We start from the raw sequence: 21,132 nt of genomic DNA on the forward strand, positions 1-21,132 counted from the left end.
ATATTCTTGGGTGAAGTATCCTTCTAAGAAGATCATGAAAGTTATGCCCCCCATCCCCACGCACATAAAATTACACACTAATGACACACCAGTTTTGCATACTATGGTGGTGGGGGGAGGATATGACTCCATAAAATACTATTGTATTTATGAACCGGAGTACAAGAACCCATGATTTAGCCCAACCTCTTACTTCAAAGATAAGAAACCTGAAGTCCAGAGAGAATATGAGATTGCCCAAGGGAGCACAAGGGTGGAGCAGCCAAAACTAAACTTCTGATCTTCATTAGCAACATCCCAGCATACAATGAGGACACGGTAATGACTTTTTACTCTGCTGGTTTCTAATAATGTGTATACTTTTCAAACACACCAATAATTCCTCTTCAGCAATTACCATTTTTCTCCACTCTGGTTAGGGGTTTCACTCCTGAAAAGACATCAGCAAGCTCCGTCATCCGCTCTGAGCCCTCCTTCTTGTAATGTTCCCATTTGGCCTGCTTTTCTGAAAGCATTTGCTTGAACATCTCTTTGAGTATAAACTCAAATTGTGCAGTATCCAACAGCAATTGAAAGAGGATCTTGGGATTGTACCTAGAGTCTGTTAGAATCTGGTCCTTGATCTGACGAAGGCGTTTGTTGTTTGGGTCACAGGCTGAGTCTGCGGTATGAAGCATCAGCCATCGAATGGTGACATTGCAGTCTCTCAGGCAGTTCAGAAGCCTCGGGATGTTATCCAGAACCAGATCCTCCCTCAAACAACCTTCTTTCAGGAACTGCTGCGCTTGTGCGTGCGCCCTTTCGCTGACAGTAGCGTATCTGCTTGCCTGCTCTCTGACGTTTGAAAGGTCCAGGGTATTGTTTAAAGCAGTTTTTGCAGCTTTGTAGGGTTCCCAAGCATCTGCTAGATTAACTGTGATCCCCATGTAAATACTAATTACCCAATTATCTGGAAAGTATTTATCCACTATCTCTCTCATTTTTGCTTGATGGGTATGAAGAATGGAAGGCTCAAAGTAGAGAATTACATACAACATGGCGGCCTGATTTGCCAGAGCTGTGCTCCGATGTTCTGGCAATGGATACGCTGAGACCTGGTTGTAAATATCATCAGATCTTAGCCGACCGATGACCATGCTGATGAAGGTCTCGTTGATAGGCACCCTCTGGAAGTAACTCTCAGGATAGTTGGGTGGTCTTTTGGCTCCTGGTTGGCTGGAATAACCTGTACTTCGAAGCAGCTTACAAATATCATCCATATTCGAATCAGCAGAAGATCGAGCAGCACTGTATCGATAGTAAGAAACGAGCATTCTCTCTCTGATTTCTCCTTCAATCTTTTGGTCGATGACCAGGAGCATAACTCCATATAAGTACAGTGCTTCACATAGAAGTTGTTTTCCATCTTCATTGAGAAGCACCGTTTCTAAGGTTTGCTGAATATAAACACCTTCATTGAGTTCATCTAGATATCTGTTTAAGTCTACAATATATTTATGCACACTTTGAAATGCTAAATAAAATCTGGTCACAATTTCTGTGTTGTTTTCCCGAAACTCTTCATCTAAATCCTGTAGCTCTGGCTTAGCTTCCAGTTTGCTTTCCCATAATTCTGGACCCTTAAAATAGCTGAAATCAAAGATGATATCTCCATATTTCTGTTGATCAGCTCGGTCTTTTAACCTGAATACAGCAGGAATAAACTCAGAGAGCCTCAGAAGTTCAGCAATGATGGCGTTGCCACAGGAAACAATTCTTAGGATTGCTTGGCCACAGAGGTTATTCTCAGCCAAAAAGTCCAACATCGTGAGGATAATCAACTACTCTGTGCCCGGCCACAGGGAAATGTGTAACTGGCTTCAGAGCTGGGGTCTGTAAATCATCAGATGAAACCAGGTCTGCAGATACACTGGCCGCTCCATTAAAGGACCTGTCACGCGGGCCGCGCCAGGGCGCAAGCGCAGGGCCGGCGGTCGCGCGCGGAGTTAGCTTTCCGGCCCCCACCCCCCCGTTTCCGCAGGGGTCCCCCTCCACCCACAGCCCTTACCCAGAGACGGCCGGACCCCGGCTTCCGCCCGGGGCTCCCTCCCATTAAACTTTTTAATAATCCAGTACTGAGCCCAAACAATATCTAACTCTTGATTCAATATTTTCATCTGATTAGCATGCATGATAGCTTTTATAGTAAAAAATGCCCCTCTACAGACTACACCTCTGACGGCCAAAGGGGCATGTAGAATTCCCACTGCCAGATCTGTAGTTCTTGCAGCTGTACTACTCAAACTTGGTGCCTGTGGTATACTACAAATCACAATAATCCTAAACCCCTTAAACTACATAGTGGATCCATCCCTTATATTATCCTTATGAGGAATAATTATAACCAGCTTAATCTGTTTGCACCAAACAGACTTAAAATCACTCATCACATACTCCTCTGTTAACCACGTGGCACTTGTCATTGTAGCTATCCTCATCCAAACACCTTGAAGTTTTGTAGAGGCTACCACCCTAATAATTGCCCATGGCCTCACACCATTTTTACTATTTTGATATTTGACATCTTTTCATGTGCTTGTGGACCATGTGTATGTCTCATCTGGAGAAGGATCTATTCAAGTCCTTTGTCCATTTAAAAAATTGACTTCTTTGTCTTTTTGTTGATGAGTTGTAAAAGTTCTTGATATATTCTGGATAACAGACTTTTACCAGATCTATTAAAATGTGCAAATATTTTCTTCCATTCTGTGGGCTGTCTTTCTTCCACTTTCTGGATAGTGTTTTTGATGCACAAAAGTTTTTAATTTTGAGGAAATCCAATTTTTTTCTTTCATTGCCTGTGCCTTGGTGTCAGATCTAAGAAACCATTGCTAAATCCAAGGTCATGAAGATTTATCCCCATGTTTTCTTCTAGAGTTTATACGGTCATTCCTCAGTATCCATGAAGGAATGGTTCCAGGACTGCCCTGTGGATACCAAAATTCACAGATGGTCAAGTCCCTTATATAAAATAGCATAATATTTGCATATATCCTACACACATATTCCCATATACTTTAAATCATCTCAAGATTACTTATAATACCTAATACAATGTAAATGTTATATAAATAGTTGTAAATATGATGTAAATGCTATGTAAATAGTTACCAGCAAGGCAAATTCAAGTTTTTCACTTTGTAACCTAGAATTATTTTTTGGATTATTTTTGATCCACAATTGATTGAATTTGTGGATGCAGAACCCACATATATGGAGGGCTGACTAAGCCTTTTGTCTATTTTGAGTTAATTTTTGTATGTGGTATGAGGTAAGAGTCCAATTTCATCCCTCTGTACATAGATAGCCAGTTGCCTAGCACCATCTGTTGACAAGATCATTCTTTCCCCAATTTAATATTTTCCGCCCTTGTCAAAAATCAATTGACTATAGATGGATGTGTTTATTTCTCAGTTTTCCATTCAATCCCACTGATCTATATGTATATCTCAATGCCAGTATCACAATGTTTTATTTACTGTTGCTGTGTATTAACATGTGAAATTGGGAAGAGTAAGCCTCCAACTTTGATTTTTGAGATTGTTTTGGCTCTTTGGGGTCCCTTGAAATTTCATATGAATGTTAGGATAAGCTTGTGTATTTCTTCCCAAAAGCCTTCAAGAATTTTCATAGGAATCACATTGAATCTGTAGATCGCATTATGTACTATTGCCATCTTAACAATATTAAGTCTTTCTATCACCATGGGATGTCTTCTCATTATTTAGGTTTTCTTCATTTCTTTCAGCTATGTTTTATGATTTTCAGTGTACAGTCTTGCACCTTGATTAAATCTATTCCTAAATATTTTATTGGTGTTGACATTATTTAAAATGTGACTGTCTTCTTAAATTCCTTTTGAGAATATTTATTGCTAGTACATACAAATAAACAGATTTTTGTGTATTGATATTTTGTCCTCTAACTTTGCTGATATTAGTTGACTAGCTCAAATGATTTTTCTGTTGATCCTTTGGAAACATATGTAAGATGCTGTCATCTGTGTCTGTGAATAGCCATGGTTTTACTTTCTCCTTTCATATGTGGATGCCTTTTATGTTTTTCCTCATTGCTCTGGGTAGAATTTCCAGTACCATATTGTAACAATGGTGAAAGCCAGCAGGGATAAACCTTTCAGTCCTCAACATTGAGCATGATACTTCCTGTGTGTTTTGTCTAATGCTTTGTATCATATCGAATGAATGTCCCTTTCCTCCTACTTTTGTGTTTATATGATGAAATTGCACTGGCATTTGTTTAAAGCTTTTTCTGCATCAAGTTACATGAACATGCAATAATTGTCATGTATTACATTACATGGTTTTAATTTAATAATCTATTACATTGCTTGGTTCAGTATATTAACAACCTGGAATTTCTGGTGTAGAGACACTTGCTTTTGGTGCATAATCTTTTCAATATGCTGTTGGTTTCATATTTCTATTATTTTGTGAAGGATTCTTACATCTATATTTAGAAGGAATGTTGATCTGTAGTTTTCTTTTTATAATGTCTTTGTATGATTTGATTAGATTGGGGTTGGTGTTAGTTGTTCAGAGCAGGGGTCCCCAACCCGCGGGCCACGGACTGCTACTGGTCTGCTGCCTGTTAGGAACTGGCTGCACAGCAAGAGGTGAGCGGCAGGTAAGCAAGCCAGGCTTCATCTGCCTCTTGCCATTGCTCCCCAGTGCTTGCATTACCGCCTGAACCATCACCCCCGCCTCCCTCCCCTTCCCATCCGTGGAAAAATTGTCTTCCACGAAACCGGTCCCTGGTGCCAGAAAGGTTGGGGACAGCTGATTTAGCGGACTAAGCCTAGGGCTGGGGCTAGTATGGGAGCTGACCTGGGGCTGGGTTAAGGTTAGAGTTTATGGTTATAGTATATGGTTTATAATTTATGGTTTATATTTTAGTTATGGTTATAGTTAATGGTTATGGTTGATGGCTTATGGATGTGGTTTCTGGTTATGTATATTGTTTCTGGTTATAAATTATGGTTTGTGGTTCTGATTTCAGTTTCTGGTTATAATTTATGGATTATGGTTCTGGTTTCAATTTCTGGTTATGGTTAGGTTTATGGTTTATGGTTATGGTTTATGACTATAGCTATATGGTTATATGATACATGATTTTATGGCTTTTTGGTTAAGTTAGGGTTTATAGTACAGGTAAGGTTACAGGTATGAACCAGGGGTTAGGTTTAGGGTTTGGGTTTGGGTGGAGGGCCTGGGTTAGGAGTTAGGGTTAAGGTTTTTCTTTGTAAATCTACCTAAAGCTTTGTCAATTTTGTTTACCTTTGCAAAAAAAAGCTCTTAGTTTTATTGATCTTTTTATTGTCTTTTTAGTCTCTATTTCATTTATTTCTGCTCTGATCTTTGTTATTTCCTTCCTTCTACTAATTTTGGGCTTCATTTGTTCTTTTTTCCAGTTTCTTGAGATGTAAAGTTAGGTAGTTTATAGATCTTTTTTGTTTCTTGATGTAGGCATTTATCGCTGTGAAATTCTGTCTTACAACCTTTTTTGCCTTATCCCATAAGTTTTGGTATATTTTATTTCCATTTTCATTTGTCTTGAGATATTTTTTTGATTTCTTCTTTGACCTATTGGTTGTCCAGTAGTATGTTGTTTAAGCCCCACATGTTTGTGAATTTTCTAGTTTTTTTTCTTGTAATTGTTTTCTAGTTTCATACCATTGTTGTCTGAAAAGATGCTTGATATGATTCTAGTTTTCTTAAATTTATTAAGATTTGTTCTGTGGCCTAACATATGATCTACCCTGGAGAATGTTCCATGTGCACTTGAGAAGGAAGGGTATTCTGTTGCTTTTGGATGAAATATTCTGTATATGTCTGTTAAGTCTATCTTGTCTAATGTGTTGTTTAAGGCCAATGTTTTCTTATTGGTTTCTGTCTGGATGATCTATCCATTGATGAAAGTAGGGTGTTAAAGTCTCCTACTATTATTGTATTGCTTTCTGTTTCTCCCTTTATGTCTGTTTGCTATATATATTAGGTGCTCCTATGTTGGGTGTGTGAATATTTACAAATGTTATATTCTTTTATTAGATTAACTCTTTTATCATTATGTAATGACCTTCTTTGTCTTTTATTACACTCTTTTTCTTAAAGTCTATTTTTGCTGATAAAAGTATAGCTGCCCCAGCTTTCTTTTGGTTTCTATTTGCATAAAATATCCCTTTTTATGCTTTCACTTTCAGTCTGTGTGTGTATTTATATTTAAAGTGAGTCTCTTACAGGCAGCACATTGCTGGGTCTTGTGTTTTTATCCATTCAGCCAGTCTATGTCTTTTGATTGGAAAATTTACCCCATGTACATTTAAGGTATTTATTGATAGGTATATACTTACTGCCATTGTGGTCATTGTTTTCTGGATGTTTTGTAATTCCTCTGTTCCTTTCTTCTTTTCTTGTTCTCTTTCTTTGTGATTTGATGATTTTCTGTACTGGTATGCTTAGATTCTTTTATCTTTGTCTTTTGTGTATTTACAATAGGTTTTTGCTTTGTGGTTACCACAAGACTTACATAAAACAACTTATATTTATAACAATCTATTTTAAATTGATAACAACTTAAGTTTGAATGTATTCTAAAGCTCTACACTTTTACCCCTCACCACATTTTATGTTTTTGATGTCATAATTTACATATTTTTATCTTGTGTTATTCTCAACAAAATATTGTAGTTATATTTATTTTTACTACTTTGTCTTTTAACATTCATACTAGCTTTATAAGTGATTAACCCACCATTTTTACAACATTATTCTGAATTATACATATATTTTTCTTTATACTTTCATATGTTTTCCTGTTACTAATTAGCACCCTTTCATTTCAGTTTAAAGAAGTCCCTTTAACATTCCTTGTAAGGCTGGTCTAGTGATGATGAACTCCTTTAGCTTTTGCTTGTCTGGAAAACTCTTTCTCTGTTCTTCAATTCTGTATGAAAACACTGACGGGTAAAGTATTCTTGCTTCGGTTTTTGTGTGTGTCTCTTTTTTTTTTTTTCTTTTAGCTCATTGAATACATTATGCCACTCCCTTCTGGCCTGCAAATTTTCTGCTGAAAAATATACTGGTAATCTTATGGGGGTTCCCTTGTATGTAACAAGTTGCTTTTCTCCTGCTGTTTTTAAGATTCTTCCTTGTCTTTAACTTTTGACACTTTAATTATAAAATGTCTTGGTGTGGGCTTCTTTGAATTTATCTTTTTTGGTACTCTCTAGGCTTCCTGGATCTGAATGTCTGTTTCCTTCCCTAGGTTGGGAAGTTTTCATCCATTATTTCTTCAAATAAGTTTTCTGCCCCCTTGTCTCTCTCATCTCCTTCTGGGACCCCCATAATGCAAATGTTGGTCTGCTTGATGTTGTTCCATAAGTCTCTTAAGCTATCTTTCATTTTTCTTTTTGTTTGGGTGAGTTCTACTGCCTTGTCTGTGAGTTCTCAGATCGTTTTTTCCAGCTTTATCTAATCTGCTATTGAATTTCTCTGTTGTACTTTTCAGTTCAGTTATTGTATTCTTTGGCTCTGTGACTTCTATTTGGTACTTTCTTATATTTTATCTTTGTTGAGATTCTCAGTATGTTCCTTTATTCTTCTCCTAGGCTCAGTTAGCATCTCTACAACCATTGTTCTGAGCTCTTTATCAGGTAAGTCACTCATCTGTTTCATTAAGGTCTTTTTCTGAGGTTTTATCTTGTTCTTTTGTTTGGAATATATTCATCTGTTTCTTCACTTTTCTTGACTCTCTGTATTGGTTAGATAAAACAGCCACCTCTCCCAGTATTGAAGGAGTAGTCTAGTGTAGGAGATGAAATATATCCTCCAACACTACCTTGGTTGTCTCTCAATTCTTTGTGATTGTCCAAGCACCTACTTTATTTTTAGTGGCTCCCAATAGTTGAGGGTGTACCAAGACCTGTCAGTGTCCCGAAAGGAAGGAGCTCAGTCAGCACCTAGGTCCAGGCTGATTGGAAGCCAGACCTTCAAGCAACAAAGTTTAAAGTATACAAGTATGCATCTTTCAGGGGAGGACTGGGAGATAGTCTTCTGGGATTTTCTGCTCCCTCTGAGCTGAGCCTTGAGGTGATAGCCAGTTAAGAACTGTTTCTTTCTTTTCTACCATCCTGTTGAACTCATGAATACAAGCTCTGCTGGCCACCAGAACCAGGCAATCAAGGGCCAGGCCCTGGGCAGCAGCCAGAAAAACCAGGGCACCAAATGTAAAAACCAGGGCACCAGACACATGTACAAGCTTCCCCTGGGAAACACTGGTGCTCAAGAGAGATAGTGCCTTCCTTCTGAGGTCTCTAGGGAGGATTACAGTGGGCCCTTAGATGTGTGTTCAGTTAGAAGCCTACTCCTCAAGCCACAGCTATGAAGATAAACTAATAAGCCTCTTTCACAGAAAGACTGAGCTCCTGGGTGTGTCGCCTCTCTGCTGTGCCCTGGGGGTGGTAGCCAGTTAAGAACTCTTTCTTCATTTGTTCCAGTCCCTGGGACCTGTAAATGTGAGCCCCACCAGCCACCAGAGACAGGTGAGCAAGAGGTGTCCGCTGGGTGATACAAGCTCCTTTTTGGGAGATCCTGGTGATCTGGATCAAAATAGAAGGAGAGCACAAAGATATGGCACCTGCTGGCCTCTTGTTTTTGAAGAGTAATTCAGTAGGCCCCCTAGCTGTGTGTTAAATAGTAGATGCCTGCCCCTCAGGCCTACGCTTTAAGATAATCAAATAAGCCTCTTTCACAGAAAGTCAGGTTGCTTTCCAGTTGGCCACCTCTGCCCTGGGCCCTGGGGCAGGTGAGTCTGCACACAGGGGCCCTTTAAAAACTGCTTCTCAGTTTGCATAGCCTTCTGGGTCTGGTGGAAGCAAGCCCTCTTGACTTTCAAAGCTAGATGTTTTGGGGGCTAGTTTCTCAGGTGCAAGTTTTAAAAGTTGAGGCCTGGTGTGCAGTTCAATCTCTTTGTTCGGGGAGAAGCTCATGTTTGTAAGTTCCCTCCTGATTGTGATTTGCTGTACAGGGGTGGGTTTATGGCGAGATTGTGTCTCAGCCTCTCCTACCTGCTTCAGTGTGGGCTTTTTCCCATTCACTCGATGTGTAGGAGTCACTCAGCTAGTTTTCGGGGTTTTTTTCAGAGAAAATTGTTCCATATGCAGCTGTAGATTTAGTGTGTTTGTGGGAGGAGGTGGCTTCGGGATACTCCTACATTGCCATCTTGGACTAGAACATGTATACTTTTATATGGAAAAATACCTAAGATGCATTTTTAAGATATTTTTTTCAAGATGCAAGACTATATTTGCAATAGGGTTCTGTTTTTATAAGGGAAAAAAATACTTATTTGTGAAATCGTAGGAAAAAATCTGGCAGCCTGCTTATCCAAACAGTGGCTATCTTGGAGTAGAGAGGAGGGAGTGTGAGAAGGATGGGATGATGATATACTATCAGTGATTTTTTATTCTCTTTACACTTCTATATTGTTTGAATTTTCAATAAATAAGTACTGAACACACATTCCTTTCCTGATTGAAAATGAAACAATATATTTCCTTTTATTTTTTCTTTTTAAAAAGGGACAATTCATGATAAGCCTTTATGACACTCCACTTGCTATTCTGTCCTTGTGAAATTCCCTTCCTCCCATCATCCTCATCCACTTTACCTAACATCTACTTGTCTTTTTAAGACTTACCTTTGTTGACAAAAATTCAATTAACAATCAAGTTAAGAAGAAAAAATAGAATTTTATTTGAGCCAAACTGAGAATTATAACCTGGGAGACAGATTCTCAGAAGGTCTGAGAACTGTTCCACTTGTTAGAAGTTGAAGGCACAGTCATATACATTTTCAAGACAAAGGATTGTACATCAAAATCACACACTGACATTTTACATAAAGTTCACCAAAGATGCATAATCCAGGTAAGCATGTACAAAGTGAGCAGTAAATCACCATGACCCCTTACAGAATTGTGAAAGAATGCTAATCTAAGAAGTTACTTTGCCGACATCAGAAAAAAGGATAAAAACATTGATCTTTGTGGCAGGCATTCCCACCTTTGAGGATGTCTGGCTAATGTATAATGCAGATGCACATTGTACATTAGGGAGGGCCCAATTCAGGCAGGGAATATGTTATGCTTACATTTTCTAGTCCTGCTTTAAAATATAAATTTTATTTTATCACTTTCAATTTTACCTCCACAAAGTTCTCCCCTTATTTTCAGACTAAATTAGATGTATCTTTACCATGCTCTTATCATTCTGTTTAATTATTAAAATTCTTAACTTAAACACTAAATTATGATCTCGAGGACGAGGATATCCTGATGGATTGAATATTTACAGTAAGCACAGGGCCTGGTACGTGATAGAGTTTCGATAAATGTTTATTGAATGAATGAAGGAATAAGCGAATGAATGGATGGTTAAGTGATTAAAAGTAGGCCCTAACTTGAGTCTGATTTGTTGTGAACAACCTGTGTAAGAACAATCACTCGTATCAAAGAATTCAACCAGTCCCCACATTAAAATTATCCTGTGTTTTTGAGACACTTAAGACTCTCAGTTACAGTTGGGTGTGCTGGGAACCATTTCTGCCACTTTAGGGAATCTATAAGCTTGTCACTAGGGATTCTTGGGACCCTCTCCTCAGCAGTTGTGACCCCTGGAGTGATCTGGCGTAGTACAGGTGATGATAGGGAGGCTTCACTTCCAACCCCACAGCGGCCTCAGGAGAAGTGTGCTTCTTGCAGTCCAGTTGGAACTCAGAATGTGAAACAATATTTATGGGCAGTGGTGAGGTTTGTATTCCTTTATAATCATGGCAATATAGAAGCTATCATAACCCTAAATGTCACTCATAACACTGTTTTCTTGGTATGGTAAAATACGGTATACATTTTTTAAACTGGCATATAAATTGATGAAATTTAACTTGTATGTGTATGTGTACATGTGTTTGTGTGAGTGTATGTAAATTAGGGACTACCTGTAGGATCAGTAGGCAAATTTACTGTGTTTTGGCTTTAGAGGAAGAGATTTCTCTATTTTTAAAACTTTTTCTTTAGGATAAGCTGCTTATTTTTATAATTTTAGGTTGGCATATTGTAATATAATATTACATTTCTTGTATCTTTTTAATAAATTTGGAGGCTGATTGCAAGGCAAATATTAGTATAATAATGCAGGAATCTATGGCCCAAAATACTTTAATTATGCTTGATATGTGATGTGATTACAAATACCAAGTATTTAGTACTTGGTTTAGTTTAAAAATTAAATCTCTTAGGTTTAGAGGATGGTCCAAATTGTCTTCCTTTTTCATGGGTCTATTAAGAATTTTGCCACTAGAGGGCTCTTAATACCATATTTTAGTTCATTTAAATGTGTAATAATAATAATATTTACAATAATGTCAGTATTGGCTAATACTGTCTTTCCAATTAATATATCTTAGAAAAATTTTTGAAAAGTCTAATTTAAGTGTAGCAAAATATGAGAAATGTTGCTTTTTAAAAATAATAATTATCTTCAGAAATAGTTTGGTGATCTAAGGGGCATGCATGATATAATGGGCCTTTGAACTTTTTAAAGTTCAAGTTAAAAATTGTTTTTTTCGGGCTTCCCTGGTGGCACAGTGGTTAAGAATCCACCTGCCAATGCAGGGCACATGGGTTCAAGGCCTGGTCCGGGAAGATTCTACATGCTGCGGAGTAACTAAGCCCGTGCGCCACAACTACTGAGCCTGCACTCTAGAGCCCATGAGCCACAACTACTGAGCCCGCATGCCTAGTGCCTGTGCTCCGCAACAAGAGAAGCCACTGCAACGAGGAGCCTGCGCACCACAAGGAAAGTAGCCCCAACTCACTGCAACTAGAGAAAGCCCCACACAGCAACACAGACCCAATGCAGCCAAAAATAAATAAACAGATACCAGATTTAACATAAATATGAGTATATATGTATTATATATTTAATATAAATATGAGTATATATAATATATAAAACATATATATGAAATATAAAATTTACTAAGTGCCTTTTATGAGGAATTTGACATGATTGTGGATAAGTGTAACAGTTACCGTACGCTCTAATATGTGCAATAAGAGATATTAGGCATGGGAGTTAAGAGATCAAAATGAATTAAAAAAAAAAAAAAAAAACCCAGAATGAACAGACCGGAGGTCTTCTCTGATGAGGTAACCTTTGAGCTAAATCTTTTGATAGGCATGGAGGAGTTTAGATGGGAAGGAAAGGAAATTGTTCTGCTCAGAGGGAAAAGTGTGGAGGCATGAAATAAATAGCCTTAGAGATTCATGGACTTCTTGGCATCATCATGGATAAATTAAAAATCTATGAGGATAACCCACGTGAAAAACCTAGCTTTAGCACTCATCAACCTTTAACTTCCTACAGACTTACTTCAGCCTGTTTCCCCTGTCATACCCTGGACCTTGTTCTTATTTCTTTACTCATTCAGCAAATATTTATTGAATGCCTACCTCTATATGCCAGGCACTATTCTGGCCCTCAGAGGGCAGTGGTAAAGGACAAATGAGATTCCTTCTCTCGCAATTTACTTGCAAGTCAGGAGAAACCAACAATAAATAAGAAAAAACTGGAAAATAGCAGATACTAATAAATGGCATGCACAGAATTAATCAGGGTGGTAACTAGATTGGGTGTTTAGGGAGGGCTTGTATGATGAGTTATTATTTAAGCTGAAACCCAAATGACCAGAAGAATCAGCTATGTAATTATTAGGGTAGAAATATTCTGATCTCAGGGTAAAATTACTGCAAAGGTCATAAGACAGAAGTGAAGACCAGGAAGAAGGCCAGTGGACTGATGTACATTGGGCAAAGAGGAGAGTGATATGTGATGATGTCAGAGAGAAAAGCAGAAGCGAGGTGAAGCAGGGCTTTGTAGGCCAGAAGAAGAAGTTAAGATTTTATTGTAAATGCAGTAGGAAGGCATTAGAGGGCTCTAAGTATGAGAATGGCATGATTTATCACCTTGAAAGGTTATTCTGGCCATTATGTAGATAAAAAATTATGAGGGGCCAGAGTAGAAGCATGGTATTGAGTTCAGTAGTACTAGAAAGGCATGAGAAGTCATGGTGGCTTGGACAAAGGTGGTAGTAAGAGACATGGAAAGCTGGATATGTTTGGGAGGTAAAATAAACAAATCCTGCTGAGTTTTGATTTGGGGAACTAAGAAGGTGGTAGCACAATTTACTGAGATGGACAGGTATGGGCTGAATTGGTTGAGAGTGACAGAAACCAGAGGATTTTGGTGGCGACATGGTAAGTTTGGAACACACAAATGGAAATGTCAAGTAGGCAAACGTGAACCTGGAGTTCTGAGGAAAGTCAGATCCAGCCACCGTGTGTGTGTAGACTGTCTTTCCAGGGCTGAGCAGCACAGTGTATGTGGCCTGAAGAGCATCACTAGCATGGATTTGGGAACCACCGGCCTATAGAAGGTATTAAAGCCACAGGAATGAATGAGACTTCGGCCCACTCAGGGTAATCATTCTTATCTTTTATACAAATGAAGCATATGATGCTGAATTTTCAAAATTCATCTTCAATTCCTTATCAAGAACCAATTCTAACACTTTATTCTGAAGCTGTAGTTAAATTATCTTTTGATGATGAAAAAATTGGATTTCAGGTCAATGAACTTCCTTTGTGTAGATATTCTCTTGACGGACAGTAAAATTCAAGACATTCTATCAAATGTGTACAGTATTCAGTACTGACATTTTGCAGATGTCCAATATCAAGATCACCTATTTCATTGATAATTATTGATATCAAGTCTCCCATGTTCTCTTCTAATATTTTCATGATTTTTGTGGCTTTTGATTGGTTTCGTTATGTTTTCACATTTAAATCTTTTATCCATCTGGAATTTATTTTAGTGTAAAATGGGGAGAATCTAAATTTATTTTATTTCAAATCTTAGCCAGCTGTCTCAAAACACTTACCATATAAACCTAGGCTTTTTCTATTGATCTGAAATGCCATATGCTAAATTCCCAAGTGGATCCTGAGATCTATTTCTGGAATTTCTAATCTGTTTCCATGATCTATTCATGACCCAGCATATGTTTTTATATCAAATTCAAATTACACATATATTAAAATAATTTCCACACTACAATAACTGCACATTAATCAAGTTACAATGAAAAATTGCTTGTGTTCTGTGAAGTTCTTCCCTGTTATAAGCCAATTCCTATACCTGTTGAACCAAGGTGTCATTGAAAAGTTATACTTTAACTACCTTCCCTGCTTCATATTCTGTCAACATTTCCAGGCAAACAGTTTTAAGGAATGTTATTTTTTAGATAGATTTATTATATAATCTATAAATTTAGTGCAATTCAAATAAAAATTTCAGTTGGTAACTGTTGAGACTTGACAAAACACTATTAAAGTTTAGCTAGAAGAAAAATAATACATGGAAAATTTTCTAAAACAATTATGATGAAAGAAGACTTTTCATTAGCAGATATAAACATGATATTAATATGAAGAAAGAAGTTTTTTTTTCAGTTTCATTGCCAACAAACACAAGGAGTTTTAGAATGTATAAAACTATGAAGGCTTATAGTATCAATAAATGTGGTTTGCAGTTTAATTATTGTGCAGGAGTATGTTCTAGCTGCAATGACAGGAAAACATTCTAGGATAGTTATTAAGAGTAAGGAACTTGCATCAGAATGTAAACTGACCCATTGCTTCCTTCCTCCAGAAGTCTAACTTCAAAAAGAGTCAATTGAACTAAAGAGTAACATAGAATTATAAAAATTATGAATTAGATAAAGGCAATGTGTTGACTTAAATACAAGATTATTCTCTTATGTGATAATACGGACACTGATAAATTCCTGTTGTTGCATACTGAAGTACTGTGGTTATTAAGGAGAACGTTCTGTTGAGAAAGTCTAAATTCTTGGACTCCCTGCAAGGTAGAAAACCAGTTTGATCTACATGCTGAAGAATTCTCAACTTTTTGAAGATGTGAATTGGAAAGGCTGACTCACTTGTTGGTTTGATATCTTTGATATTATTGTTGGAGAAAATCCTTCCTGTAAGAAAGAAATGCAACTGGCTTTTTAATGGTAGATAATATCAAAGGCTACCTAGATGTTCCATGGGCACCTCAAATCCAACATATCCACAATCAAATTCACTACTTTTTTCCCCCAAACCTATTCTTCCTTTTCTTTTCTTGGTAATTGTTACCACCATCCATCTTATTACCTAAGCCAAGCATCTGTAAATCAGTCTTTGCCTGTCCCTTGCCTTACTTCTATATCCAGTTGCCATCCAAGTTATGTTGATTTACTTCCTTATCATCTCTCACATATGCTCCTTCTAATGGTCCTGATTGCTTCTATCTTGAGTTAGGCCCTGATCCTCTTACCTTGGACTTCTTACTCGTTACAAAGCAATACATTCATCAGGTGGGCACCAGAATTCTCTTTCCAAATGCAAATTTCTTCATGTTACTTTCCTAGTAAAAATCTTTTTGGGGCTCTCTCTTACCCACAGAGGAAATTCTAGTCTTTAGAGTGGCATCCAAAGCTCTCCACAAGCTGGCCTGCCTCTCTCCAGCTTCAAATCTTTACACCCTCCTAGCCTGTCTCATTCCAACCATGCCTGACTACTCAGGGGTGCCTGTAACCCTCTGTTTTGCTTCATACCTTTCTGCCTTCACTCATACTTAAAATTCCCTCCCACCATTTTGGGGAAAACCTAATTATCTTTCAAGATTTAGTTCAAACTTTACCACCTTTGGGTAGCGTTTCCTTTTTTCACCACCCACAGACTATTTCTCCCACAGAATTAACTGTTCTTCCTTACTATTCTATTGTGGACCCCTTACTACACTACAGCACCCACAAATGGTATTATGCCTGTTTGTTTACCTGCTTTCCTAATAGACTGGCAGCTCCTTAAGTCAGGGACCTTGTCTTTTCCTTCCTTTTACTTCTAGCATCTATGGATGCCTGTACAAGTTAGGCACTCAATAAAAATTCTTTGAATGAATGAGTTAATAAGTGAGAAGTGTCAGAGGCCTGATGGAGAGAGTTGGCAGAGAATGCATAGTGTTAAAACTGGTCAAGAGGAAGATACAGGGCAATATCGTGATGAGAGTAGGGAAAAGATAATTTACTAAGGGGGACTTGGCTTTGTATGGTGGATGAGGGTGAGAGGCATGGTGGGATGAACTGGCATTAAGCTTCTGACTAGAATTCGGGTATAAGATTCTTTTATTGCTGTAGAAAAGTACAGGTGGTATTTGAGATCAAATGAAGTTTGCTGGATGTGATCCAGTTTGCAAATATTAGCACACACGTACCAAATTTTCATAATCCCGCATTTATCTAGTACTTTACAGCGTACAAAATTCTTTACTTTTATTATTTTATTTGACCCTTAGACCAGTCATCTCCCTAAGCTTCAGTTCCCTTTTCTGTAAAATGAAAATAATAGCTATCTTTTAGGATTGTTTACAAGAGGTATCATATGTCTGGCACACAGTTACATACCAAATGGGTTGTTAGATCAGGCATTTGAGGCCCATAATGGTTAAATGACTTGCTCAAGGTCACAAAGGTAAGTTAGTGGCAGATTTAAATATAAATTCCTATGTCCTCTTTTTGTAGTATTCTTTTTACTACACCAGGATGTAATGATGTCTTCTACATTACTTGGTACATAGCATCTTTAATTCCCCTCAGAGGCTTACCCAAAAGCAGGCTTTGGAATTAGTCTATCAGAGAGTTTATTGCCAAAATCAAGCAAAATCTAAAACTTGGCTAAAACCAAAATGCAAATACAAATATTTTTATAGCTTGCATTGCTTCCTAGTCTCTCTGTTTTACACTTTTCAGCAAAGGGTTTTCAGCAAAGAATCTGAGCAGGCTAGCTGCTGCCCTTGTGAGGTTCTGTGGAGATGTGCTCTCATTTAAATTAATTTTTTAAATATTGTTTTTGAATCCAGTTTTAGGCCAGAGCAAGTGTCCATCTGAGGCCCTGGAATTAAGGTAGCAGAAATCTAGTGGGAACTGGAACAGGAAGAGAGTGAATCTGGGCTGCAGCAGACACTGACAATCACACCCATCTGTCCTTGTGTTCTCTGTAGAGTTCTGTCCAGGAAGAACCTGAAGCCACAAAATATGAACTGGAAATGAAATTATTAAGTGAAACAGTTTTAGCAGGTATTCCTCTAAATTACATTTTTAGAATTTAATTTTATTGGGATTTTTCTGCTTATAAAAGAAATGCAGGGACATTGTAAAAAAAAAAAAACTCAGATGTTGCAGAAGTATAAAGGGAAAATTCTTCCTCATCTGTCTTCTGCTATAACCAATGTTAACAACTTTTCAAAATTTGTGCAATCTCTCTCTGTCTGTCTCTGTTTCTCTCTCTTTTGGTTTTAAATAAAACCATGGGATCATATCATACAGATGTTTTTGTTGAAAATTACTTTTTTTCACCTAATAATATTTGTCATTGTACATACATACATAGAACACAATATATATTCTGCTTAAATGAATAATATTCAACAAGATTCTAAGTCAGAGCACATTGGTAACCTTACTTTTTTTTTTTTTTTTTTTTTTTTGCGGTACGCGGGCCTCTCACTGTTGTGGCCTCTCCCGTTGCGGAGCACAGGCTCCGGACACGCAGACTCAGCAGCCATGGCTCATGGGCCCAGCCGCTCCGCGGCATGTGGGATCCTCCCGCACCGGGGCACGAACCCGCGTCCCCTGCATCGGCAGGCGGACTCTCAACCACTGCGCCACCAGGGAAGCCCAGTAACCTTACTTTTTAAAGTATCTGTATAATGTCATCCAATAATGGGACATTATTTAAATCCTTATTAGTAGACAATAAGATTATTTCTAATTTTTTTATTATTATAAGCAGTGTTGCACTGAACATTCTCAAGCACATGTACATGATCAGAAATTTTTCAACACTTCTGTATTCAGTCTTATCCTGGCAAATAGAAACTGGATATAGTTTTAATATGTCAAAATGATAGTGATGTCTAATTTGAAAATCTTTTAGTTTGAGATTTATATACATGTTTTCCACTAACTTTATCATTATGCTTCTTTCCCAGTAACTTCTAAGGAATATACTTTTTATATATTTCTTAGCATACTTTTTTATAACAGGCTTCTTGTCTACTTCACTTTTTCCAATACACTTTTGTGTCAGCAGTCAACTAGGTTTATATCTTTATAATTTTTCTATAATCCTTATGAGATAATTTTCCTGTTAGAAATATGATAATATATTCAATTCATGAAACTCTGTCAATAATACCAAGGTTTCTACATGGTGATCCCCAAATAATATGTATCATAAATAGTCTAAATTGGGACACAGTATTCTTTCTGACTTTCTTTTCAGGTAAATGGACTATTAATTAGATACATTTGAAAGTTACTTAAGGTATACATTTTATTGAATGTATACAAGGAAAAGAGGGCAATTGCTTAACTGGAATTTTCTCTGGATATTTCCATTTATTTTCAGTGCCTAATCTCTGTGGGTTAAATTCAGTGCCATCTCGGTGTGCTTCCTTTAATGGGAGAGGAAAATTGTAATGATAAGTAATAAGACTAGCAGTTCCTGAATTTTTACTATGGGTCTGGCACCAGTTCTAAACTCCTTTCTTGTATTAAATCACAGCTCCCCCAAATTGTAGAAGATAGATACTACTATTATATGCATTTGTTGAGGAAATGTTGTTAATTAGCATATCTTGTATAAGGTCACACAGCTAGTCAAGGGTGGAACCTGTAAGGGTCTGATTTCCTCTTTTTATCTATTACACTCTATTGAAAGAATTTTAGTGAAAGGTGGGAATGATGGTATGTGACATCAGATATCCCCTGATTGTGCACTGAGATTTATGGGATCATAGAATTTCCCTGTAAAATGTCTGAACACAAAGATTATCCAGTCCAGTTTCTTCACTTTCAAACCTCCATCCCTGTTTTTCTATAAGCTGGGCCTATTTTTGTTGAAAAAAAAAAAAATTAGCTTTCATTTCATATATGGGCCAAAAATTTTTTTTAACATTTTACTTCTTTCAGATTTTTAGCTCCATAATGTCCAATTTAAAAAAATTAATTTGTCAGTTATTAAATTTTGTGTTAAACCACATTTGATCTTTTATAATGAAGGTTAGCAGGGTATGCCACCCCAAAATCTGCCACTTTGGCATAAGAATTATTTTGAGCTGAAAACAGTTAAAAAGATGCAAGAAAAGGTCCTTACCCTCCTCCTCTTTGCCTAAAAGCAGGGCATAAACTTTCAAAAGTGTTTTTCCTCCCCTCTCTACCAGGAGGGACAAAGGTTAATTCCCAGAGACAAGTTTAGACCCCATCAGCCTGGAGAGGATGCCAGAGGAATTTACATAACAGGCTTTATCTCTGCCCTTGGAAGCCTAAAACTCCTTTCCTTTGTCCTGTTATCTCTCCACAAATTTATTATTCTTTGTAGAAGATGCTATATAAGCCAGAGTTCTAAACCACCTCTTTGAGTTACCAATTTTTCTCAGGGTATCTCCCATGTATACATGAGGTGTACATGTTAATAATTCTGTTCATTTTTCTCTTGTTAATCTGTCTTTTATTACAGGAGTCTTGGCCAAAAACTCAGAAGGGTAGTGGGAAAATTATTTTTCCTCCCATACAGAAAACCATATTTTTAAAGTTTTTATGTTAATAGTAACACTTCCTTATTGTATACAAATTCCTATAATGTTAGTATATAAAATATAAATGGGGCCCTCTCCTGCACCCTAATATTATGCATGCCTATTCCCACTTTCAAGCTTAGCTTTGTGAATAGTTTTGAATCAACCACATTTTGAAAATATTTAGCAGCTAAATAAAAACTTCATTTACCTGTATTAGAACATTTTCATTTTCCCACTAAGAAAATACAGAAATGTTATGATCTATTTAGAAACTGAACTAATCTGATGAATTTCAGCGCAGTTGTTGCTGTTAGAGAATGCCCCTGAAAAGCCGTATTTCTCTGAAGAAAATGAGGTTGATTTATGCCAATTCACAGCTCTGGGTGGAGTGCACCACTTGGATATTTTGGAGCTTCCTCCACAGTGTAAACCGAGGAAGGGCTGGATGATTGTGGAAGTAGGTTAATTCTTGAATCAAAATTTATGAATAAAATAATTTCTCATGCTTTCACTTCATCTCAAACGATCTAAACATCTAATGAATTTAACCCTATTAAGCAAGCACAAAGGAAACAATGTAATTTTAAACTGTCTTGAATGTATAAATTTGAATCAGATACTAAAGGAAAGGAATCTGAAATAATATGGATTTTAAAACTAGAATTCATACATGTTAACTTAATTGTAAACCTATAGCACTATGATTATATTGTGCCAATTTGGCCTTAATAATGACAGTCTATTTCAGAGGCTGGCAAGCTTTTTCTGTAAAGGACCAGATGGTAAATATTTTCAGCTTTGTGGGCCATACCAGCTCTGTCGCAACTCCTCAACTCTGCCACTGTAACATTAAAACAGTCATATGTAAATGAACGGGCATCGCTGTGTTCCAGTTAAACTTTATTTACAAAAACTGGTGGTGGGCTGGATCTCTCGGGGACCACAGTTAGTGGACTCTGGTCTAAATCAGTGGTTCCCAGCATGTGGTCCCTTGACAAGAAGCATCAGCATCATTTGGCATCATCTGGGAATTTGCTAGAAATGCAAATTCATGGGCCCCACCTCAGTCCTACTGAATCAAAAACTCTGGAGGTGAGACTCAGCAGTCTGTGTTTTAGCAAAACACATTCCAAACTTTGAGAACCACTGGTCTGGATCTTTGATATACAAAGTGTGGTCTATGAACCTGAAGCATCAGCATCACCTGGGAACTTGTTAGAAATGCATAATTTGGTGTTTCACCTCAGATCTACTTCATCTGCATTTTAACAGGACCCTAAGGTGATTCATATGCACATTAAAGTTTGAGAAGCACTGATCCAGGC

General features: G+C 37.4%; 2 protein-coding genes across 2 annotated transcripts in view; one reads left to right on the forward strand and one right to left on the reverse strand.

Moving 5' to 3' along the window:
• Window positions 1–21,132, forward strand: part of DNAI7 (dynein axonemal intermediate chain 7) — a gene marked incomplete at its 3' end in the record, with an annotated part of 76,953 nt that overhangs the window by 46,194 nt on the left and 9,627 nt on the right. Inside the window, exons 10-11 of the mRNA XM_079715555.1 lie at window positions 17,228–17,303; window positions 20,104–20,264. Of these exons, the coding sequence (XP_079571681.1) occupies window positions 17,228–17,303; window positions 20,104–20,264 (237 nt within the window). The remainder of the gene's footprint in view (window positions 1–17,227; window positions 17,304–20,103; window positions 20,265–21,132) is intronic.
• On the reverse strand, window positions 387–1,805 carry LOC307059961 (WASH complex subunit 5-like; the record flags this gene model as incomplete). The annotated part of the gene is made up of 1 exon (XM_079714233.1): window positions 387–1,805. The coding sequence occupies one exon, from the start codon at window positions 1,803–1,805 to the stop codon at window positions 387–389; it is 1,419 nt and encodes a 472-aa protein (XP_079570359.1).

The sequence above is a fragment of the Hyperoodon ampullatus genome (assembly GCF_949752795.1).
Source record: "Hyperoodon ampullatus genome assembly, chromosome: 11".
Classification (NCBI taxonomy): domain Eukaryota; kingdom Metazoa; phylum Chordata; class Mammalia; order Artiodactyla; family Ziphiidae; genus Hyperoodon; species Hyperoodon ampullatus.